The sequence below is a fragment of the Gobius niger genome, assembly GCF_951799975.1.
Source record: "Gobius niger genome assembly, chromosome: 19".
NCBI classification, from domain to species: domain Eukaryota; kingdom Metazoa; phylum Chordata; class Actinopteri; order Gobiiformes; family Gobiidae; genus Gobius; species Gobius niger.
This window is the reverse complement of record NC_136870.1, coordinates 19,515,236-19,539,945: the sequence shown is the minus strand read 5'-3', so window position 1 is coordinate 19,539,945 and position 24,710 is coordinate 19,515,236. Positions and strand designations below refer to the sequence as shown.

The 24,710-nt window shown below is 41.2% G+C and overlaps 1 protein-coding gene across 1 annotated transcript in view; it reads left to right on the top strand.

The window, feature by feature from the left end:
• LOC306978553 (cGMP-dependent protein kinase 1-like) overlaps positions 1 to 24,710 on the top strand; it is an 85,795-nt gene that overhangs the window by 40,149 nt on the left and 20,936 nt on the right. The window contains exons 3-6 of the mRNA XM_079577164.1: positions 5,598 to 5,711; positions 21,969 to 22,074; positions 23,883 to 23,946; positions 24,282 to 24,359. Of these exons, the coding sequence (XP_079433290.1) occupies positions 5,598 to 5,711; positions 21,969 to 22,074; positions 23,883 to 23,946; positions 24,282 to 24,359 (362 nt within the window). The remainder of the gene's footprint in view (positions 1 to 5,597; positions 5,712 to 21,968; positions 22,075 to 23,882; positions 23,947 to 24,281; positions 24,360 to 24,710) is intronic.

Sequence of the window (24,710 nt, the reverse complement as noted above, 5' to 3'; positions counted from 1 at the left end):
CAAAAATTTTGGAAAAATATTCATTTTGATTGTATTAATTCTGCCACCAAGCGAGAGGGGCAGCAACTCCCACCTCTCAAAATCTTGTTTTAATTTGGATAGTAACACCTGATAATTTTCTTTGTATAAATCTTTGTGGTTGCGTGTGATCCATATACCCAAGTATTTGAATTTATTGTAGCTAAGTTTGAAAGGATCTAAAGTAGTTGATAATTCCCCTATTACTTTGCCAAGGGGCATGGCTTCACTTTTACCAAAATTAACTTTATATCCTGAGATTGCTCCAAATTCTTTAAGCAGGTCTAGAACTTTTGGGAGACTTTGTGAAGAGTTTGAGATAAACAAGAGCATATCATCCGCGTAAAGCGAGACTTTATGCTCCGTTTCCCCACGAAGGATCCCTTTGATGTCCTTGCACTGCCTCAAGGCAATTGCCAATGGTTCAATCGCTAGTGCAAAAAGGAGGGGTGACAAAGGGCACCCCTGCCTTGTGCCGCACTGAAGCTGAAAATATTTAGATAGATTGTTGTTAGTTCGAACAGCTGCAAGAGGGGATGAGTATAACACCCTTATCCAGGAAATAAAATTTTCCCCAAATCCAAATTTCTTCAATGTATAGAAAAGAAAATCCCATCTCACCCGATCAAATGCCTTCTCGGCGTCAAGTGAGATTACTGCTTCAGAGGCATTATTTTCAGACTGACTATAAATTATATTTAGTAAGCGTCTAATATTAAAGAAGGAATATCTATTTTTAATAAATCCTGTTTGATCGGGTGAGATGATGGAAGGTAAGACTCTCTCCAAGCGATGAGCCAACACCTTAGCAAGGATTTTGGTGTCTACATTTAGTAATGATATTGGACGATACGAGCTGCAATTTAGGCTATCTTTATCTTTTTTAAGAATTAAAGAAATGACTGCTTGACGCATTGTTGGGGGAAGAGACTGTGAAATAAAGGATTCGTCAAATGTTGATTTTAGCAATGGAGTGATTTGAGGGGCAAATTCTTTATAAAACTCAGACGGAAACCCGTCAGGGCCAGGAGATTTCCCGGATTGCATGCTTTTCAAAGCCCTTTGAATTTCATCATTAGAGATTGGTTCCTCCAAACCTTTAGTTGCATCTGCTTCCAGTAAAGGAATGTTGAGATTGTGAAAGAAATTGTCTAATCCAGAGCAATCGCTAGTTGGCGTGGAGTTGTATAAATTTTGATAGTACTTCAAAAAGCTATTATTTATTTCTAAATTGTCTGTGCATTTTACTCCTTGATCGTTTTGTATTTCTGGTATAGCTTGATTAGATGTTCTTTGTCGTAGTTGTTGTGCTAAAAGCCTACCTGTCTTCTCTCCATATTCATAGAAGGAACTTCGAGATTTAGAGAGAAGATATTCGGCTTGTCTTGTAGATAAAAGGTTGTATTCGGTCTGTAGTTGTAATCGTTGTTTATATAATGTGGGAGTAGGTGAATTACTATAGACGGCATCTAGTTTAACTATTTCATCAGCCAATTTACTGAGGCGTTCAGCTTCTATTCGTCTCTGTTTTGCGCAGAAGGAGATTATCTGACCCCTCAGGTATGCCTTGAGGGACTCCCATACAGTTGAGTGTGAAACTTCTGATGTTTGATTAATACTAACAAATAGTTCAATTTGAGATCGCATAAAGTTGTTAAATTCTTCATCTGCAAACAGCAACGGGTTTAGTCTCCATGGTCGGTAGTTACTATTTACATTTGGAATCCGCAAGGAGAGAACTAGAGGGGAGTGATCAGAAATAATCATGGCTTTGTAATCACAATCTGTAACTAGAGGGAGAAGTTTTTTATCCAGAAAAAAATAATCTATACGGGAAAATGTTTTATGAACATTTGAAAAGAATGAGTACTTGCGTAAGGTTGGATTTCGAAATCTCCAAACATCTGCCAACCCATACGTATCCAGGAAAGAACGGATAACGCGTACTGACTTAGAGACCGAATTAACCCTCTGGGAGCTGCGATCCAAAGAGGACAACGCACTATTTAGGTCTCCACCAAAAATTACATTATGTGACGCCATATTTGGAAGGCGTGAAAAAACATTCTTGAAAAAATCTGCGTCATCCCAGTTAGGGGCATACGTGTTTGCCAGTACCAGAGGGACGCCGTATAATGTCCCTACAACAATAATAAATCGTCCAGCTGGGTCTGCATCAATATTTGTAGCCACAAAAGGTAATGATTTGTTTATTACAATTGCAGCTCCCCGTGCTTTGGAGTTGAATTTGGAGTGGTATACTTGGCCTATCCATTTACTTGTAAGTCTAGATTGATCAGAGATGCGCAAGTGAGTTTCTTGAAGAAACGCTATGTCAGACTTCAGCTGACGTAAATGGGAGAGGACTCTTTTACGCTTAACTGGATGGTTCAAAGATTTTACATTCCAACTAACAATGTTTATCAAACAGTCACTAGGCGAGCCACTCACACTCATTACTGGTGTTTACAGAAAACATTGTAATTGAGAAAAAATAGAAAGTAATGGGAATAAAAAAAAACATGAGTACTGCATTAAATAAAGACAAGTAACCGTCTGGCTGGCTCCCAACCCCATAAAACAGCGAACAAGGTCTCCTAAAAGAACATGGAGACCCAACAAAAAAAAATATAAAGCTTCATTCAAAAATCCACACATAAAGTGCTTATCTGGAGGTCTGCTAACTAAAACACGGCAGGCTCCCGCTAAACCTAAATACAACCTACATTCAGTTATCCAAAAGGCTGAGAACTTTATTACGAAACAAAAGTCACTGATGAAAGGTCCAGCGCAAATGTCCACTCAACAAAGCATAGCAACAAACCTCTACGGCGATTTCTCACTCCCACGTAGCAGTGTTTCTCTCTTCAGGTTTTGATCACATGCTTTTTTATGAAGTCCACGGCGACATCAGGATCCAGAAACTCATGCTCTTCTTCTTTATACGTGATGCGAAAACGTGCTGGAAACAATATGCCAAACCGGACACCTGGTTGATCACGGAGAAGCTTTCGAGCCTCAGTGAAGGCAGCCCGAGCCCGGGCAACCGATGGGGTGAAATCAGGGAATATGGCAACACGTTGACCGTTCAGCATCAGCGGGACTTGGTTTCTGGCACGGCGCAATATCTCAACGCAGTCCTGGTAATAGTGGAGCTTCGCTACGATGGCACGCGGTTTCCCCCCGGCTCGTTTTGACGCAATGCTCCTGTGAGAGCGATCAACAAGGACAGGTTTGTCAATTTTCAGGATTTCCCTCAGTAACTTGGTCACAGCCGCGGGGGTACTTGAATCTGGAGACTCGGGGATGCCAAGAATACTTTAACAGGTATTTGATCTTTTACTTGTATAATAATATTTCTCTAAATCACCTTGGGGGCCAGAGGTTCTATGCTGGAGGGCCAGATTTGGCCCCCAGGCCTGACGTTGCCTTCCCCTGCTATAAGGTGTGAAATAAAATAATTATAATAGTTACCATTCAGTGGACCAGTATGGACCAAACACTTATTTTTTCTAACTTTTACCATTGAATTTCCATAAGGGAATTGAACCCGGATGAGATTAGAGAACAATTTTTCGTCTTGTAGAAACATTATCTCTGCAACATCAGAGGTTAGCGCTGACAATAAGTCCTACATAGGCTTTAATTGCGCTGAAATTGTAGCCACTAAACCCTCTGTCTTTTCTGAATAATAAGCCGAGGCTCATAATCCCTAATTCCCTTTCACAGACGCTGCACCTGCTGTAATAGTGTCATGTTTAATCTTTTCCCTGCCATAAAATAATGAGGCACATTTGAGAGAGCGCATTCATAGTATCTATTACAACACTCGCGGCGCATTATGATCCTCTGCAAACAATGCAGCGCCGTATCTGCTCACACCAGTGTCCTATCTGGGAATACAGGCAGACTGTAGACTGTAAATCTGTCTACTCAGTGGGAAAACACATAAAACATATGACAGGGGGCTATCACAACTTAAACAGCTGTGTCTCTTTGGTTATTCATTCTGAGTACCAACTCGAGGGGCACAATTACGGTAATCACAACAAAATCGAATTCACAATTAGCAAACCGCAAAGGCTACAATTAGTACATGTTTCCTTTCCTTTATATAGATGGACTTTTACTTTAGAATGCACCAAAGTTTACTCAGAAACCCTCAACATCCCAAAGTTACTAAACAAAACATTCCTCTTTTTGATTACAGCGAATGCAAAAACTGATCACATTTTGTTATCAAAAAGAAAAGTGCTCTCCTGACAACATCATTTACAAGTAAATGTGAATCAGAGGCAGCGTGATTGTTGCTCTTTCCTGCAGACTATTTCCATGTAAAAACAGGGCATAAAATGTGCAGTGACTGAATCTTTACCATGAACATAAATCACTAATCTAATTGCAATACTTGTCAGAGAAATCACAGTTAAGCATTAGAGATGCACCGATCCACCAATATCCGATATTAACCGATACCAAGAGACTTTCAAGCGGCTGCTGTGATGCTATGATTCTCTTTTCTCATTTCTTGCAAACATGATGTTACATATCAATTATATCTATTGATAAACTAGTGGCAAAACATTACACAAGAATCACTGAACTTTTCTGCACTAAATCTCCTTGGGTATAGAAAAGGATATTAGGTTGCATTAATATAAACAACCCAGTCCAGTTGATTTAACCTTTTCTACGATAAACACCTCAAACAAAATGATTCAATAAATATTGCCTAACCTGTTAAGCCACCACTCGGTTCATGAGATAAATTTATGTATGGCGGTGCCACTCGTTTAGCTCCATAGGTCCGACCCCGGACTTTTTTCCACTGGGAAGAACATAAATTGGCGCCTATGCAACTTGTGCAATGTGTTAGATCTGTTATTCTTTAACAGTTTTTCATAAACTAAAATACAATCACTTGGTCAGCAATGGCGATTTTATTACTTTAGGTGATCTAATAATCATCTGACCCAGCTTTTATTAGTTGACGTTAGCATTAGCATGCTGCCACTAGCATTAGCATGCTGCCGCTAGCATTAGCATACTGTTGCATCTGACATCAGACATCTGTTAAAACTAAGTAAACAATCAAATTCTCCGGGTTCTAAACTTCAAAATGCATCCATATTCACCTGGATGTAGTTGGTAAAAGTTGAGTTTTTAAAATGGTGAGAGATGTGAGGTATTGGTTTAGTGTTGGAAATTTGCAATCAATACCCAATTTTGTATTTCTTCCAGTATTGGCTCAGATATGTGCCCAAAGATGTGCTGCCCATACTTTCTGTTGTATAGACATTGAGGCCAGCCGCCTGCAACATGTCCACTGTATGTCTGATGTTAGATCAGTTTGTAGTGGAGTGATTACATGCTGCAGTTTGGAGATACCGTGATCCAGTCCTATAGGCTCTAATCTTGCTCAAATCTTTGCAAATTTTGTTCTTCTTCCAACTCATTAGATTCAAGGATAAGATGCTCACTTACAGGTTGAAAACGGCAACACTCCTTTTGCAACATTTTATATCAATTTCACTCAACTTCCGTTACGGTAAAATGGTCTTATCTGTTGTTTTTTCCAGAGGGAAAAGTGGAGGTGACGAAGGAGGAGATGAAGCTGTGCACCATGGGCCCGGGGCGAGTGTTCGGAGAGCTGGCCATTCTCTACAACTGCACCAGGACAGCCACAGTCCGCAGTGAGTTTAAACTATAGCCCCATATTCAACTATGCACCTTCCTCTCAATGCAATACAGTATTTGATGACATTATACATACCTTTCTGACCATCACCTTTTACCCCTCTGAAACCCAAACATGGAATCAAGACTCAATCAAGATGCTTTGGTAATATGTTTCTGTAGGCTCTAGAACAAGTTTTATTGCAATAGAGATACCATACTTTTGATGACGGTTAGGCATAAATCTAAGTTAAGGAAATAGAGTAAAAGAGGCCATTTGTTGTGAAAAGGCGCTGACCTTTCCTGAACCGGGACAGTGGTGAGACATCATTTGTCTCTCCTGCAATGGACTTCTCAGCAAGGCTTTGCTAATGCAAGTGAGACCTAATGATTCTGAGCTTTGCTCCTGCTCTGAAGAATTGTATTTTTTAATGAGTGAAACTGTTTTTGATAGAAGCTACAAATAGTTGGTGGTTATGACCCCTAGCGACATCTCGACTTCAGCTTGTGCGTTAACCAGTCTTACCTTTAACCACAAGAACAAGAAGAAGTCTCTCAAGACAGAGACGAAACATCCTCAACTCAATCAACCCAGTCCAGGGAACACAATGTGAAAATCTCTACTACAATGGTACATACCTCATTCTTAGCATGAAGTGCAAAAAGGAAATGATTGTCTGAGTATCGTATATTTCACACTTTGTATTTGACGTGGTATTTTCACTATGTAGTGACTTGGCATGGCTTGAATTTACTTTGTGTCTTATTTAATTGTTTTACCTATCCCATGCACATGCAATTGTTTTTTTGGTATTTTCAATTATCTGAATGGATGTTTTTTTATATTCTCTCTTATCTTTTTGACCTTTAATGGCTGCTCTAAAGTGCTAAACAAAAATAAAATAAAAACAATGAAAAGTTTAAATGGGCTGCACGGTAGCATAGCAGTTAGCGCTCGTGCTTCACAGCTACAAGGTCCGGGTTCGATTCCCACCTGGACGGGGCCTTTCTGTGTGGAGTTTGCATGTTCTCACCGTGTCTCTTCCTCCAGGCACATACGGTTTCCCCTATCACTATAAACATGTACAATTGGCCAGGATGAATTAGAGTGTGTTCGAGAGTGCGCATGGGGGACGATGGATTGTTTACATGTATATTCATCAACATGCACTGTCCCGACCAAATAAACTACGAAATAAATTACCAGGGCAATGGTAATTATATGGAAACTGTGCTGAAAAATGCTTTGTGCCCTGCCATCAATTTCAGTCACGGTGCTATAGCTTTGCAAAAACGGTGTAATGTAAAGCAAAAACAAACACTCGATGTGAGGCTGTGTGAGGAGCCTGGGATGCCGTTTTTTTGCATTTGTTATGCGTGATTTTGCGACACACAGAAGTTTTCTTGCTCTAATCGCAGCAGGAGTCCAGGCGGTGCTTTGTCTGCCTCTACTCTGCAGCCGTCATCTGAACTGGTGAAAACGTGCAGAGTTTCAATACACCGATATTACAATCCAAATTAGAGGTTAGGATTAGTATTGGGGTCGAGATCAGAGCCTTGATCTCGGAGGTGATCAAGGCAGGGAATTAGAATTAGGATCTAGATGTGGGATTGAAGCCATGAGTGATTCTCTAATTCTCTATTAGTCGTAGCCTTGATTGGTTATCCATAAGGTTGATAAAGTTGGGCAAGCAGATTACACAAACTTAATTTTTACAGAAAAGCATGTAAAAATGGCACCTGCTGTATCCAGTAAAAGACTTAAATACTTCTTTCGTGGTGGAAAAACGGTCAATTTTACAGACTGAAAACTGCGAGAATCCATAAATATCCACAATTCAAGCCATTTTCCCTCCTGTCCTATCCATTGCTGCGGTGTAGGAGTTTGTCACTGTCCAAAGTGCCAGAGCCGCTCCAACTTTTTCCTGTTTGTTCTGCACCGCGCTCCGTTTCCAGGCAACAGCGTTACCTGGCAACAGCTTTGGGTCCGACGACACACACGGCTTGTTTTCTCTTTATATCTATCACTTTACGGGCCGCGGCGGTGATTATTTAATTGAATTACTTGGTTTTAAAGGCACGGACAGGCGGATATAGAAAGAAGACATATCGGAAAAATAAATTTGCCCCGGAGCCGTAAAGCTGTTTTATCTGTGGATTGATGGAGTCCCGATTTTAATGAGGAAGTAGCAGGAAAACACCGGGTTTAAAAAGAGTTCTCCGAAGAAAGCTGAATAATTTACAAAGCTGGAGACTCGGTTTGTCAACAGTAGTTTATGCCTCGGTTGTTACTTTTAATTAAAGGCTTATCTTCAGAGCTGAGAAGTATGGGTAAATCCACTTTCTTTGTAAGTTTAAAAACATGATCCAACACTGCCAATCTTTGCTTGGCCCCATGCTTGCCTTCAACTAAACAGGCTCCTAAGGCGAGACACTGCAGGTGAATACAGGGACAAAATAAATCAATTTAGAGATATCAGTTAAGGATAAGGCCCTTGCACACCAACCCGATAAAGAGCGGCTCGGGCAGGTCGGTGAAGCCGGTTTTGGCCATATTGCGTCTCGCATCGCCGCACTAGGTCAGCGAATCAGCTGGATATCAGAAAGAGAGCTTTTCTACTGTGTTTCTCAGTTATTAAACTCTCTACATTTGGCTCCCTCATGCTAATGTTGCCACACTGTTTTATCAACGACACGAAAAAATATCCAAACTTCTTTGTGACACAAACAGAAATAATAAGGCGACGGGGTTCAGAGCATACAATTATTCACTTGCCATAGACGACAGTGTTTGAACGGGGACATTTTGTTGCAATTTACGTCTAAACATACGCTTCAAACATTATGCACAGGCGACTGTGCAGCGATCGGGCTCGGTCTGGGGTTCAGGTCACTTCAGTGTAGATGTTGCTCTTAGCAGGTGAGACGGGGCAAACAAGCTGACAACCTGAGCAGACAAATAGTCACCCTGCTCCCTCAAACAGCAAGAGTGCGTCGGGTTGTTGTCAATCCTCCTATTGACTGATACAAATATGAGAAAAAATGTTTTCAAGTTTTCTGTCATTTTATGTTTTCATATAAGAATAAGGCATGTTATGCATAAAAATGACTAAGCTTGCCCATAATTTCTGTGAAATCTAAATAATGGATACAGCCAGGTTCTGTTTAAGTTAAACTTTATCAATCTCCGGAGAGAATTTTTTGTAGGAGCAGTGAGCAGCTGGCACTCGGGGACCCATCTCCAGATGTGGAACGAGGCCAATGGCCAGAAACACCTGGCTGGAGGATTAACCCATTGTACTTGTCTTTAGTGGTAGGGGAAACCGGAGTACTCGGAGGAAAGCTACTTTGACACGAGGAGAACATGCAAACGCCACACAGAAAGACCCCGTCCAGGTGGGAATCCAACCCGGGACTTTCTTCTTATAAGGCAGAAGCACTAACTGCTGCACATAAGCTGTTTATAAGTGAACAAATCTGTAAAAATATTTTTAAGTGCAAGACTGAAAAGCAGAGTCTGTAGAAGTTACTAAAGTGGAAATGTTGTTGAAAACGGCCGTTAAAGTTTTGCAGCATCTGTGAATGGATATGTATATTTCTCTGTCTTTAGCCGCAGTTATATGGCCACCGCTGTCTTCCACAGAGGAAATGACCATGTTTGGATTACAGCGTCTTGTCATGTTACACGTGGATACAAAATATGTTATACATATATTTTGTCAATGAATAAGCGTGGAAAGACATAAAAAATCTGTGGAAAATGTTTTTTTTAATTTTGCCATAATAGACAAGTAGAATAACTACTAGTTTTACTTACCTTGAGCTTTGTATTGTTACCATTCTTAGCATTTCCACTTGTAAAATGTGACCTTTTGAGTTAAAGTCCAAACTGAAATCTCGAACGTGCCGCAAGCGCTTACAGTTTGTAGGTTTTGACAGAGGAGTGAACTCTCAGAGCCGCGGCTGTTATGACCCTCCAGGTGTTTTGACTGCTCTGTCTGCTGCAGCTCTCAAACTCAGGATTATCTCAGTAAATCTTTCTCACTGGTCCGTAGAGATGGAAATGGGGGGGAAATGGGATGATTTAGACGCTATAAAAAGAAAAAATGGAGGAAGTGCTCGATAACTGCTCTACAAACACTTGCACCAGACACCCCAGTAGCAGTATATTACCATTATTAACGTCAACGGTGATCCTTATTCATTCAGTCCTTACTCAGAGGTTCTATTGTAGCCGAAGATGGAGAAAAACTGTCATACTTAGAGCTTTCATGCAATGATTAAGGTCAAATTTTTACCTGACGACCAGTATGTTTAATAAAACGTGTTCTTTATTTCTCTCAGCAGATTACAGTGTCCTTGTACAATAATAGACCATTCAGTGGATCGCTAAATATTAAGCCGGATGAGCTGTTGTAAAATTCTACTCGTGCTTTCAATGTGGAAACCTGCCTGAGAGTATTTCAAAAATAAACTCAATTTCTCTTCTGCTCCTCCCTGCAGTTTGTAAATTTGCTCCGTGTCTAATCCAAAAACACTGATTGTCGACGTCCTGATCTGAATCTTAATGACGCGCTGACGCTAGGGCACCGCCAAACCCCAGGCCCTCATCAAGGCAACTTTTGTTACGTCTCTTAAATTTCCACAAGCTCGTTGCCTCCCAAACTTTCTCTAATTAGTCTCGAGGTGCTTAAGTAGTTTGCGTGGGCGGTGGTGTCACGTATGTCAAGCAAATTCGGCAAGTTAAACATTTAGCTGCCAATGCTGGATCTGATTCCGCTTTCACCTCTGACATGGAACTAGAAAAACTTGTTACTTGGATGCAGCAGATTGTCATTAGTAGGCAAGCTGTGGAGGAGGACTATTTCACAATGACACCGAAAGAACAGCCGAAATCTGCGTCTGCCCACTCCTGGAAACAAATAAAAAATGTAATAAGAAAATATCTTGCTAACCTTGCCTGCAAGCTTGAACGCTCACTGTGTTTGTGAGTTCAAACACAAAAGCACCAGAATTCATCCCGCCTATCTGTTTGAATCCGAACCAAAAGCGGTTTGGGCCAAATGGATAATAAATGCGGCAACAATGGGAAAAACAAGGCTTGCTGCTCCAGGAACAGTTTAAGCTGGAGGGATCCCAAATGGATATCAGAGCTAATTATTGGCACTATAAGATCAATGTGGGTCTTGCCAGGTTGTTTTTACAGTATGAGATATGTTCTTACCTGAGCTTAGACGAGTTGATGTGTACCTGTCTGGTCTTTACGTGTGTGCTCAGTCACGCAAATGTTGTTAGCATTAGCCTCTCCCAGCATAGGTATAGCGCCAAACTGGGGTGAAGTTAGAAGCTACCAAGCTGTTCCACGTTTCCCCTTTTAATACAGTTACGTCAAAATGTGGATTTTCTAAGCGGATAAACAGTATAAATAGTACCCTTTTTTATCCGCTTAGAAAATCGACATGTTTAATTTTGTGTAACTGGGATCATGCAACTTTTCACATAACTGTTTTTAAATAGGGGAAACGTGGAACTGCTTGGTAGCTTCTAACTTCACCCCAGTTTGGAGCTATACCTATGCTGGGAGAGGCTAAATGCAAACAACATTTGCGTGACTGAGCGCACGCACAAAGACCAGACAGGTACACATTGTTGAAACATGTAGGGGGAGGAAAATACATAATTTTAACATTTTTGAACTCCGTATAGTCCCTTTGAGTATAGTCCCTTTGACGTCACGACTTCCGCTTCCGGGTACTATCAGACCATAGACTGTATATATAATGGACAGCTTCTGCTCACTCCTCCCTGTATACCATAATGACCACACTCGAGGGGGAAACCATGGCGGATTTACAGACTCCCCCTCCCCAGCTCTGACGAAGCATGTTCCTAAAAAGGGCGTAAGGGCGGGATCTTCACTGTAGACTCGGCCCTTGCGTGACGTGTAGCTTGCGCAGCCCCAATGCTAACAGTACGAGATTTCTAAAATTCTTCTTACGAAAACCAGTCTGGCTTCTTTAATTGTGACAAACCCATTGTTTTCTCAGGAGGAATATCTAGCCATAGAAAGTGTTTAAAAATTAGAAACCAGGCGTTAAAGTTGTTTTTAACATGTCTGAACTCCAATGCTTGGCGACATAGATGTACTACAGCAAAGGCGGAGCAATGTCGTAGGCATAAAGCAGAGCAGCCAGCGGGCATTGTAGCAAACCAGCAAATATGCGAGAAAAAACTCTTGAAAACCAATATTTCTGAAACTCAACGGAGAGTTACTGAACCTACTTATTTCTCAGACTCATTAGCCAAAAATGCCGTACCTACTGCTAAAAAAGTAATATTTAATAAAGTCGCTACTTCCTGGTTTAGCGTAGCTGCTGCGCCGCCTCGGACTAGCATTTTTCTCCGCTAAACCGGGATGTAGCGATTTGGGTAAATATTACTTTTATGGCAGTAGGTACAGCATTTTTGGCTAATGGGCCTCATAACTAAGTATGTTCAGTAACTCTCTGTTGGTATTGAAGAGTTTATTTGTAGTTTCTCGCACATCTGCCGGTCTATACGAACCTGGAAGTAGAGCTATGACATCACCACTTAAAAAACTTATTGATGGCTTTAAAGGGGCTGGAAGCAAGTTCGCCATTTTATACTCACTACTGCCACCTCAGGCCATATGTGTAACTGCACCTTCTATATTAAGCTCGTGCATGACGGCAATTCGGGCCGAAGTGACACATTTTTGAGTGACCGTACAGGATTTTAGAGGCAGTTGTGGTGAACAGGTCTGAGCTCATTCTACACATTAGGACATGGCTGGAACATGTAGGGGGAGGAAAATACATAATTTTAACATTTTTAAACTCCTTATAGTCCCTTTAAGAGACTAAACCCCGGAAATTCCCTGTGCATTTTTAAAGCTCCTGTTCTGAGAGTGTGTTCATCATTCATTTGTGTTAAAATGTGAGTGGTTACGACTGGGAAATTACTTCAAGCAATGCGATATCTTCTGCAAGCAACAAGACCTTGAAATTGTATCACTGGCTCCTTATGGAAATGAGCAATTCATATTCCTTAAACACATTTTCAGGCCATGATCAAAATGCTTACATTGATCTCAATTTCTGTCACAATATTTGACAGCAAATTGCTATTGATGTGTTCCAAAATCAGGCGGCCCCTGCCCAGAACATGGTTAATCCTCCAGCTTTGTAATGACTAAGATCTTGGCTGGAGATGAGTCCCACTGCTGACAGGAAAGATTGCAGAGAAGAAATATCCTTCTGTGGACCAGAATGTCTGCAAATTCAAAATACACATAGAAATTATAATAATGGGGACACAAAGCAAACAAATGTCTCCATCAATGACATTGCTGGAGAAAAAGACGAAGCAGAAAATAAGAATTGGAAATTGTCTCCGCCAGAGGTGAGAGTCCACTATTGATAAGTCAGTCTGTGGTTTTGAGCCAGACTTGTACCACGAGATACTCTCATGTCTCAGGTCTTAGCAGTACAACCGCACGTCTGACAAACACACACAAAAAAAGTTCTGACACATTTCCTCCTCGTCTCAACAAACTTCCCGAAGTCGTCTCCACGGAAACGCACCGGCTGTCTCCTCGGTAACCGTCTGTCTCGTTGTTCGGGGACGCCTCGGAGCTGACGCCGCTCTCTTTAATTACATTTCCTCCGACAAAGTTTCCCAAAGACACAAGTTACAGATATACTTTTGTTTTTTTAATGTTACTGCCTCGCTTGACCAATAACATCTGTTGATGCCGAGCGAGTAAACAAAACATAACAGGCATATTTTATTTGGACAAGGGACAATGATTGCACTTAAGGCTGAACTGTTTTTTTCTCATGGGCATTTTTGAAACATTATTCTCCCTCGGTTTATTGAACAGGGGAGAAAAAATGTGCTTATTAAACATCACCTTTTAATGCACCATCAAGTGCTATACATCATATTTATGCTGTAATGGGGTCAATGAACTCTAATAAATATGATGAATCAGAAAAACGACACAAATATAAAGCGGAAAAATACATTTCCTGCACAATAAAGGGACACAAATTAGGTTACAGACATTCCTAATGATAAGGAGATGGGAAATAAAGGTTGTAACTAAATGTTTATTTTTGACAAAGAGTGCAATAATAATCCAGGCGTTAAATTACCTGATTTGAAGGACTTTTCAATTCAATGTTGCACAGCTTTGGTAAGGCCCAGATAAACTCTGGTGGACCTGCAGAAAAGTCGATATGTCTACTACAGTTCCGAACTTACAAGCAAAACCGTTTACGAACTTGTGACCAATTTTCACCGCAATGTTACTCAGCCATTCGTGAGTAACATTGGAAGTTGAGGGATTAATCTTTGATTGATTATTTTTCTATTATTTTGAAAGTGTGTGCTGTGTAGCCTACAGTTATATTGGTCAAGTTTAACCTCTTACGGAGCACATTTTCTCCAGTTCGGCTTTACCCAAATCTAAAAGCTTCTCAACTAGAGAGCTTGGCTAGTGTAATGCTAATGTTTTTCACTTTTCTGATGTGTTTTTGTCTCTTTTTTTGTCTCTTTTTTCTTGCTTTTTTGTTGCTTTTTTTCTCTCGTGTTTTCACCACATTTTAATAATAATAATGCATCAAAGACACTTTACATTCACACAGTCATAGCCACAGCTACCCTGGGGTAGACAGACGGAAGAGAGGCAACCAGTCTGCGCCATCAGCCCCTCCCACCACCACCAACAACCACTCACTCACTCACTACATTCGCCAGGCTTCCTGTTGTTACCAAACGGTCTCCCATCCAAGTACCGACCAGGCCCTTCCCTGCTTAGCTTCCAAGGTTTGACGGGACCGGGCAGAGCAAAGGCGGCATGGACACTGTCACTTTTTTGGGGTTTCGCCATGTTTTTCACACTCTTTATTGCCTCATCTCTATTTTTTATTGTGTTTTTGTTGCTTTTTAGTCCTCGTTTTTGTCACTATTTTGGTGCTTTTTTTCAGCTTTTAGATTTGGGTAAAGCCAAACTGGAGGAAATGTGCTCAGTTCAGGTGTTTTTTTTTTTGGCTTGTAACTAGTATCTTCCATCCATCCATTAATCCGTTTTCTTCCACTTTTCTGTTTCCGGGTCATTGCACCAGCCCCTTATGGCTCCTCCTGAAGGTGATGGGTCCACAGAAGGACGGTCTCTTGATCCTACCCGGGCCTGTTGGTCTCTCATAAGGGGCTTCGCTCTTTGTCTGACCTATCACCCAGGACCTTTGCCATGGGAGACCCTAGGCACACGAAGCCCCCGACAACAGACCCCCCAGGATCATTCGGGCGCTCAAACCCCTGCACCACGTTAAGGTGGCGGTTCCAGGAGGGGATAACTAGTATCTTGAAGATTAGGTTGCTGAAAATAAAAATAAAAAAGATACGGGGGGTGGGCTGTATATCGTCTACAAGATGATATCAAAGATGCTTTTTGGTAGATTTACAACATCAAGTTAATCTCCAAAGTCAAGAAACCACCAAAAAGAAAAGAAAATATAATTGATGTAATGTTTTTTCTGCACTTTTGTAGTTTATTCAACACAGTTATCCCTTTGATCGACCAAGCAATCCCAATTAAGAGGTTTGGCAGTACATTTTTGCATATTTCTGATGGTTTGCAAAATAGTCCCCAAAAATACTGTAAATATCACACGCCTTCTTTCTTCTGCCCTGTCTCTGTGTGTCTGCCTCTTTCTCCCTCCCCTCTCTTTCTCTTTGGCAGACATTTGTGATGTCAGCTGCGAAAGGTCGTGTGACTCCCACTCCCAAAGTCCATTTGATCGGGTCCAACTCAGACAAATCGTGATCCGCAGTTGGTCAATACAGGCTTATGAGACAAATGCCAAAGTGTTTCATAAACCCCATGACACGACACGGCGACAAACGAGCCATTTTCCTCTTATGTTATGATGAAAATCTGTGAATCACACGTCCATTTCTGACGCCTGTTACATAAGTCCCGCATCTACATACAGATAGTTCTCTCACTACACAGAATAAATTACCATCACACATTGCATAACGGTCTATACAGGATCATTCACGCAAGAGAGGGAATGAGTATGTGAGCTAAAGTTCACTTCAAGTCACGATTTTCCTAATTTAGTTTCATTTTGATCTTGTTTTTGTCCTGATTTAGTATTTGTATGTCTTGTTTTGACACATTTAGCTTACAATGTTTGAGAAGAAATATTTGAACCATGGGCTCGGCACCGCACCACCTGGATTTAACCTCTTAAAGGAATAGGCCACCGTTTTTAAATACTGAGATATGCTCTTACCTCACTTTAGCCAAGTTAATATATCCCCGTCTGGTCTTTGTCCGTGCGCTCTGCCAGGCAAACAGAGCACATACGCAGCCTCTCCCACATGTCACATAGCTCCAAAAAAGCTCACGATAGAAGCTACCAAGCTCTTCCACGTGTTCCCTATTTAAATAAAGTTACGTGAAGTGTTTTCATGCGAAGTATATTTACACAGAAATGTAACGTGTCGATTTTATAAGCAAATAAAAAGGGGGACTATATTGTGAGGCGTAATGATACGAGCACGAACACGTGGAAGAGCTTGGTAGCTTCTATCGTGAGCTTTTTTGGAGCTATATGACATGTGGGAGAGGCTGCGTATGTGCTCCGTTTGCCTGGCAGAGCGCACGGACAAAGACCAGACGGGGATATATTAACTTGGCTAAAGTGAGGTAAGAGCATATCTCAGTATTTAAAAACGGTGGCCTATTCCTTTAACCCCAACCTGAGCCGAGCACATTTTCTAAAACCGCCTTGAAAAAGCGTCAAAATAGCGACAAAAACAAGTTGTAAAGGAGGATGAGAGCGCACTAAAAGAAAAAGCAAATCAAAACAGGTGATGGAAAAGTGATGAAAAGTTACAGGAACAGGCCACGGCTTTTTCATACTGAGATATGTTCTTGCCTGAGCTTAGACGAGTTGATGCGTAACTGTCTGGTCTTTGTGTAAATAGACCAAAGGTGTTCAGCATTTAGCCTCTCATATTCTATAGCTCCAAACAGGGGTGAAGTTAGAAGCTACCAAGCTCTTCCAAGAAAATCGACATGTTTAATTTTGTGTAAATTGACTTGGTTCGTGTAACTTTTCAGGTAACTGTATTTAAATAGGTAATACGGGAGGCTAAATGCTAACAACGTCTTTGGGGTGTTTGCGTGACTGAGCGCAGGCACAAAGACAGTTACGCATCAACTCGTCTAAGCTCAGGTAAGAACATATCTCAGTATGTAAAAACGGTGACCAATTCCTTTAAAGAGACTAGATGGAAGTTGACATTTTTATACTCGCTACTGCCACCTCAGGTTTTACGCGTAACTGCAGTTTCTATATTAAGCTTGTGAATGACGGCACTTCGGACCCAAATTAACAACTTTTTGAGTGACAGTGCAGGATTTTAGAGGCAGTTGTGGTGAATCGGTCTGGGCTCATTCTACACATCAGGACATTGTTGGAGCAAGTAGGAGGTGGAAAATACATAATTTTAACATTTTTAAACTCCATCTAGTCCCTTTATGAAAATGGTTACAAAAAGCGATGAAAAGTCAACCAAAAATGCGGCAACAACACAACAAAACAGATGACGAAAAAGTGATGAAACCCCCCCCAATAAAGTGACAATAACACGACTACTATAAGTACGACGAAAAAGTGACGACAATGTATGGAAAAATCTTAGCTCCGTTTTGTAGACGTTAGCTTTCAAATGAGGCGTTGCTCTGGTTTAGAGGCTGTAAACTCCAGTCGAGTAGCTCCGAGGTGAACTGGAGAAAATATACTCGGTTGAGGCGGGGGTTAAGGGGTTAAATAACTGTTCAGGTCTAGGTTCAGCAACACTATGAGTTCAGCTGATGACCTGAACATCCCGAATGACCGGGTTATTCCATCGATTCTTCTTCCATCGTCTTCCCTGATGGCACGAGTATATTCCAAGATGACAATGCCAGAATTCATCGGACTCACACTGTGAAAGAGTGGCTAATGAGACATCGTTTTCACACCGCCATTTCTTCTTAACCTAATTTGGATAATCTTTGGGCTGTGCTGGAGAAGGCTTTGCACTATGATCGCACTCTTCCATATTAACACAAGATCTTGGGGAAAAATGAACACGGGATCTTTTAACATCGCAGAAGCTTATTAAAACAATGCCACAGTTGCAATCAAAGCAGTTTAGTTTATGCAATATGGAAGAAAGTTAACAAATATATATATTGATTACATACAGTGCAGCCCTACATAACAGTAACATCCCAACAAGGCTGCACCTGGTTTAACTTTATCTGGTAGAGTAGTTTTTGCAGTGGATTTGAAAGGCAAGTCAAGCCGAACATCCAGTGAGCCGTTTCCGGAGCTTAGAGAGGTGCAGTCTGTTGAAGAAAAAAAAAAAAAAAAGACTTTGTGGCTTCTGAAACCTTTGATTTGAACAACAAGCATCGCTGTGTCGGTGTGGCTAATTTCCCAATGGACCGCCGAAAAAGTCACTCAGAAACGCATCAAAAGAGAAGCCCATGTAGCCGAACCCAACTCTGAAATTCACACTGAAATTTGCAGTCCAAGACCAATTGGAATAAGCGAAAAGTGTTCGATTTAAACCCCTTCTACCAAAATATACAGATTTTTTAAAACGTCACTGTCTTCTCTCATTATAAATGTCTCTTTTCTGCTTCTTTCTACTCATTTCATCATTTCTAACACATGTACAAAGCTTTCCCAATATATTGTTAATCATAAACATGTTTCCAAGCCCAAACCCTTTTCCTAACCATAACCAGACACAGTTGTTTTTTGCTTTTTACTACTTTAAATTCTCTCTTTTTTTTGTTGTCTATGCCTCATGTTTTCTCCTGCTCTAAAGCTCTTGTTAATCTGTACACTCCTAACTCGTCTTCATTACCTCCGTGCGAACATAACTTTTATATCCCCTCTCTGGGCGCCTTTTTAAACTCCGGCAGAAGTCTTTAACCATCGCATTATTAGGCCGGTTCCTAGGCAACAGTAGTACCTTAGTGGTCTAATTTTTATTGCTAACCCAACGCTAATGTGCGACTGTGGAGCTCTCGCTGCTCAACTTAAATCACAAAACGTTGTAAAGAGAAGAAGAAGAAAGGAACCGGGAAGGGGGAAAAAAAGGCAGAGGAAATAGATGGCAGGTATCCATCCACTGTTGCTATGGCGACGCTGACTGTACTCATAGGAAATATCGTGGTCCTATGGTCTCTCACATGTTGTTAACGTTTATAGACCCATAAGACCATATAATCCTGATAATACTGTGAAATAGCGCTCTCGTCTAGACTGAAATCCTGCCCCAAGATCTGGGCGCAGTATAGAACTCCAATTATGGATATCCGTATCTCAGTTTTCTCTTGTACAAGCTACAGTTAAGAGATGTCAATAATTCAGTTTTGTCTAACATGTCTTGTAGATATCTTGAATTCCTAGTGGATATCTGTAACTTAAAAATATCTGAAAATACAATGAAGACAAACAGTGGCAAGAAAAAGTAAGTACACCGTTTTAAATTTTTCCACATTTCTGCCTAAATTGGTCACTAAATTTGGTCTGATCTTCATCAAAATCACAGGACTGATTAAACCGTGTCTGCTTAAACTAATACCGCCCCAAACATTTACATTTTATCATAATTTTGTTGGCCATAACATGTAAACTTTCACAGGAGAGCGTGGAATAAGTAAGTACACAGCCTGAATCTCACTGAACTGCAGCAGTTTTGTAAAGAGGAATGGTCCAAGATTCTACGACACTACAGAAAAGCACTTATTGTTGCAAAAGAAGGATCAGCCAGCTATTTAATACAAGGGTTCACTTACTTACATCCATCCATCCATCCATCCATTTTATTCCGCTTTATCCGGGGCGAGTCGCGGGGGCAGCAGTCTCAGCAGAGATGCCCAAGCTTCCCAATCCACACACACCTCCTCCAGCTGTTCTGGGGGGACCCCAAGGCGACACCAGGCCAGCTCGGAGACATAGTCCCACCAGCGTGTCCTGGGCCTTCCACGAGGCCTTGTCCCACTAGGACATGCCTGGAACACCTCCCGCGGGAGGCGACCAGGAGGCATCCAAAACAGATGCCCGAGCCACCTCAGCTGACTCCTTTTGACGTGGAGGAGGAGGGACTCTACTCCGAGCTCCTCTCGGGTAACTGAGCTCCTCACCCGATCTTGAAGGGTGCGCCCAGCCACCCTACGAAGGAAACTCATTTCGGCCGCTTGTATTCGCGATCTTGTCCTTTCGGTCATTACCCAAATCTCATGACCATAGGTGGGGGTGTTGTGAAGTCTTTCTGCAAAATATCTTGAGAAACTGCTGAATTCATTTTTCTATTGAGAAATTTCAAACGCCGTACTTACTTTTTCTTTGCCACTGCATATACAAAAAGAATCAGAATAGATTTTATTGCCATTGTTGCTGAAGGTACATTCGCAAACTAGGATTTTTTGGTGCAACTGTGCAACATGAAACATAAACTAGCAAGAAAGTGTGAGCCATTGTAATTATTAAATCTGTAAAACGCATAAATCGGATATTTACTGCCAAAACTATTGAATATATTCATGTCGTTGTCTCAAAAATATATCTGCAGTGCTTTGACAAGTTTCCTCAAGCGCTGCAGTCATTATTGATTCACTCAAGTTACTTCTGAAGGCGCAACTGGGTGAGATGCCTTGCCTAAGGACACAACAACCGTGTGCAGTGGACTGAGCTACTATTGAACCGAACTGAATTCTTTATCACATGAGTCACTGTTGCCTCCAGCCGTCATCTGCCTCCGTGTCAAATAATCTGATTTCACATCATTTTAAAAGAACCGTCACGCTGAATAAACTCTTTGGACCATGTTATAACATCGTTCCCTCATAAGACGTACCCAGCCTTTGTCATGGCGATGTGTAAACAAGCAGCAACCTCCCTCTCTCTCGGTACAACTGATTTTTTTTGGCTTCACTGGCAAACTGTACGTCTTTGCCATGTTTTTTTGTGTGGATCGGTGGATTTTTTTTTACTGCAGAGTCCATAATGGTCCTGAAGAAAGCAGCTTTTTAAAAGTAAACAGCTATCTTATCAGTTAAACCAATTTCATACCTACAAATTTCATCTTCTGAGACACTGAAGAGGCACCAAGAGCCCCCCTCACCTGCAGCAGAGTGGAGGCATCACAAGAGGAGCTACAGGAAACAAAAAAGGGACAAATGAGGAGGTATCCGGGCGAGACTCAGAGCTAACCCACACATCCCTTCTATCCCTTCTAGTGTTCTGGCTAATGGACGTTCACTGGAGAATAAAACAGATTAACTGCGAAGCTATTCCCAGAAGATGGTGAAAGACTGTTGTGGAGCGGAGGAAGAGGAAGGAGGAGGTGACCAGTGCAGGACACCACGCTCTGAAACAGGGACAAACCCAGGAGCAGTTTCAGAGGATCAGAGGAGATTGAAGGCAGCCAGCCAGGTTTCCTCCAAAAACATGCGGGTCAGGTTGACGCACAATGGTGGTGAGGCTCAGTTGCAGCGGCTCATGACTAACACCTGAACACTATTTCGTTTTACGTTTGTACAATGACAAATAAAACACTTACTAAAGTCATCCCGCATATTCAGTCTGCTTCCTTCTCAAGAACTCTACATGTTTTGTGTTAGATCTGAATCCCTTCAACCAGTTTTTCATACACATACTTTATCTTCAGTGTAAGCTTGTGTCAGATAATGAGTTACATAGAGTCATTGTGGGGGTATTGCGCTTTTTACACACGCATCTTGATTACTATCTTCCATTTTGCTAATTAGAAATGCTTTAGTGATCTAAAATGAATTATTCAAAACAACTCCAAGCATGTATTTTGATGAGGGAACATCTTAACATGGTAAACGGCTCTCAAAAGTCACTGCATAAATTCTCCTTTTTAAAATGAAAATGTATTTACTTTTTCCTTTTTTGTTGAAGATGTACTATACTAGCTGCCTGTGACATAAAGAAGAGCAGCTCGTGTTTGTTTTTCCCTCCATCCCACTCTGCAGAGACCTCACACCGAGACCTGGCATTAAATATGTACAAGCCACTGTTTTCTAATTGGCTTAACGATTCTTCAACCCTGGAGACGTATTACTGCAAATGCTTTTCTAAAGTCCTGTGGCGCTCTCACGATGCGTTGATGTTTTTTATTTATGTATTTATCTATCTGTTTTGCAGCCATGACGCATGTGAAGCTATGGGCCATCGACCGGCAGTGCTTCCAGACCATAATGATGAGAACCGGCCTCATCAAGCACGCAGAGTACATGGACTTTCTCAAGAGGTACCCGCTGCAATAAAAGCCCCAATTTTATTCATGCAGATACAGGCCGTTAATCTGAAAGGGCATCAGACACGGTGCGTTAGAGAGGGAGGAGATGTACCAAAATGCTTCAGATTGTGTTTGATGCTTTTTTTTGCTTTTTTGCCGATAGCAAATCATCTGACTTCATACAAGCACAGTTTCTGCAACCTAATATCACACACACACACACGGGCGAACAGGGAAAAATAGATGAAGTAAAGTTTGAAATTAAGTTATTTAGTTTAGAAACTTTTCCTGTTGATTGATGATGAAAGTGTGAGAAGAAAATTTCCTGCATATTCTGTAAAAAGATTCATTTCACATCTCAGTAACGCTCAGTAAATCAGGAATTAGATATTGCAGGTTTCTCTAAAATAACCTTCAAAAAAGTACACAAGACAAAAAGTGTTCATGTTTAAGTCAAGATGTTATCTCCGGAGTGTGAGCAAAATGTTATTTTGAGGAAGACACCTACTTATCAGAAGAAAACATGACTATACTTGGATAATACCCAGCATTTCCCAACCCAGGATACAAGCATTTCTATATGTCATTTTTAGATCATTCTTTGCACACTATAAGAAGCTTTGCAAGTCAAGCAAACTCAAACGAACCCGCACAATGTTTATTTGCAGTCACATGTCAGTCACTCTAGGGATGCGGAAATCCCCTCAATATCAATCTGACGCGTAGGGCTGTTTTTTTTCTTCCTGTACCAGTACTTTAAAGGGGCTTGATGCAAGTTTGCCATTTTATACTCACCACTGCCATCTCAGGTCATACATGTAACTGCACCGACGGCACTTTTTGAGTGACAGTTCATGACTTTAGAAGCAGTTGTGGTGATAGGTCTGAGCTCATTCTACACATTAGGACATGGCTGGAACATGTAGGGGGAGGAAAATACATTATTTTAACATTTTTAAACTCTGTATTCACCTTATTCCACCCCGCCCACTTTTGCCACTTTTTGCTTTGTCTCGGCACTTCCGCTGTACAGACACCTCCGGTAGAAGCGCGAAGCCCGTTCATTTAAACGGAGAACGAGGGAAAATACTCTCTCCGCCCAAATCTGATGTTTAGTAGATTGATTTGTGTAAAATGGCCAATGTTCATTTGCAGCAACATGTCAACACTGCACCGTTTCTCGAAAAACGGCTGTGTTTTCGTGTAGTGACTGATTTTATGTGGACTTCTCCAGTCTCATGTTATCAGATAGGAGAAAAGGGGCGGGCACAATTAATGGGGGCGCCCACGTGAGGCTCCGGAATAAGGTGAATAGTCCCTTTAAAGATACTTCATTTCTGATACCGACACAGAAAACAATGATGTTACTTTCCATAAACGACTATTTCTTTTAAATGTGTGTAATTTATTTTAGCTGAAACAACCAAGTAACTTCCTTTAATGCTGTCCCTGGACACAACAGGCATCAAAACTATATATTTTTTGGGACCTGTCTTCGATACTTCTCAATACCAGTAGTACCTAAACTTTTATTCAGAGCCGTTAATTTTGGCAATGACCAAAAACACATCGACATTAGGTGACTTTTGTGATTCATAACACACGACCGCCGTTCGCTGATTGGTTTACTCCCCTTCTTTATTGCTTGTGTATGTTCCGCTCTAGAAATATAGCTGATGCCGACACGTAAGGCTTGGGAGCAGCAAACAGAGTAAATTGGTGACCCTTTTAGTCCAACAGTGCTGTATCTGCAAGCACAGAGAACACACTCGATATAAAATGTAATGATTTTCCCCTTCACTTTCTCTTTTTGCCCAAAGTGTTCCCACTTTCCAGAACCTTACGGAGGAAACGCTCAATAAACTGTCCGACGTCATGGAGGAGGTGAGGAAATCCTCCGACACAATTTCAGTCGATAACGATGACAGTCTTTTAAAGGTCAAACCAATTCACTGTACATGTTTGAAGAGGCAATGAATGTTGAGCCTTGGCACTGTTTTCAGACATCTGTGGGATTTTTATATATTTGCAACACCAAGAGAAGGTGTACTTAGCCGAAACTCTGCAGGTGAATTGGGGAAAATAAAACTTACATACCTCAGAACTAAATATATTGAGGTCTATCTGAACCATTGTCTATAGACATTTTAACTAGATAAAACAATAGCAGTAATTATTGCCTTTGTGTGTGTGTTTTTTTGTTATTTGTGTGTTTTTAGACCCATTATGACGACGGGGAGTTCATAATCCGGCAGGGAGCGATGGGAGACACTTTCTTCATCATCAGTAAAGGAATGGTAACTAGCATTTCACATTCCCTGCTGCTTCTATCATTTTTATTGATTTATAGATTGTTCACTCGCAGTTAAAGCTTGCAAAAATGGACACTAAGAGGCTGAACTTGTGTTACCAAACGTAGACTGTAGGTAGGGCTGGGCGATTTTGGAAAAAAAAAAAAATCCAGATTATTTTCCCCATATTGATTGATCTCGATTGTCGAATCGAAAAAAAAGAAAAAAATCAAACACATGGTCCAAATTTCTACTCACCAGGTCCTTTCCTCTTGCTGCCGCATTTGCCATCCTGTGCTTCCTGTATGTTTGGCTGAATGATCCCTGGGATTTACCTGACAGGCGCTGCAACAACTG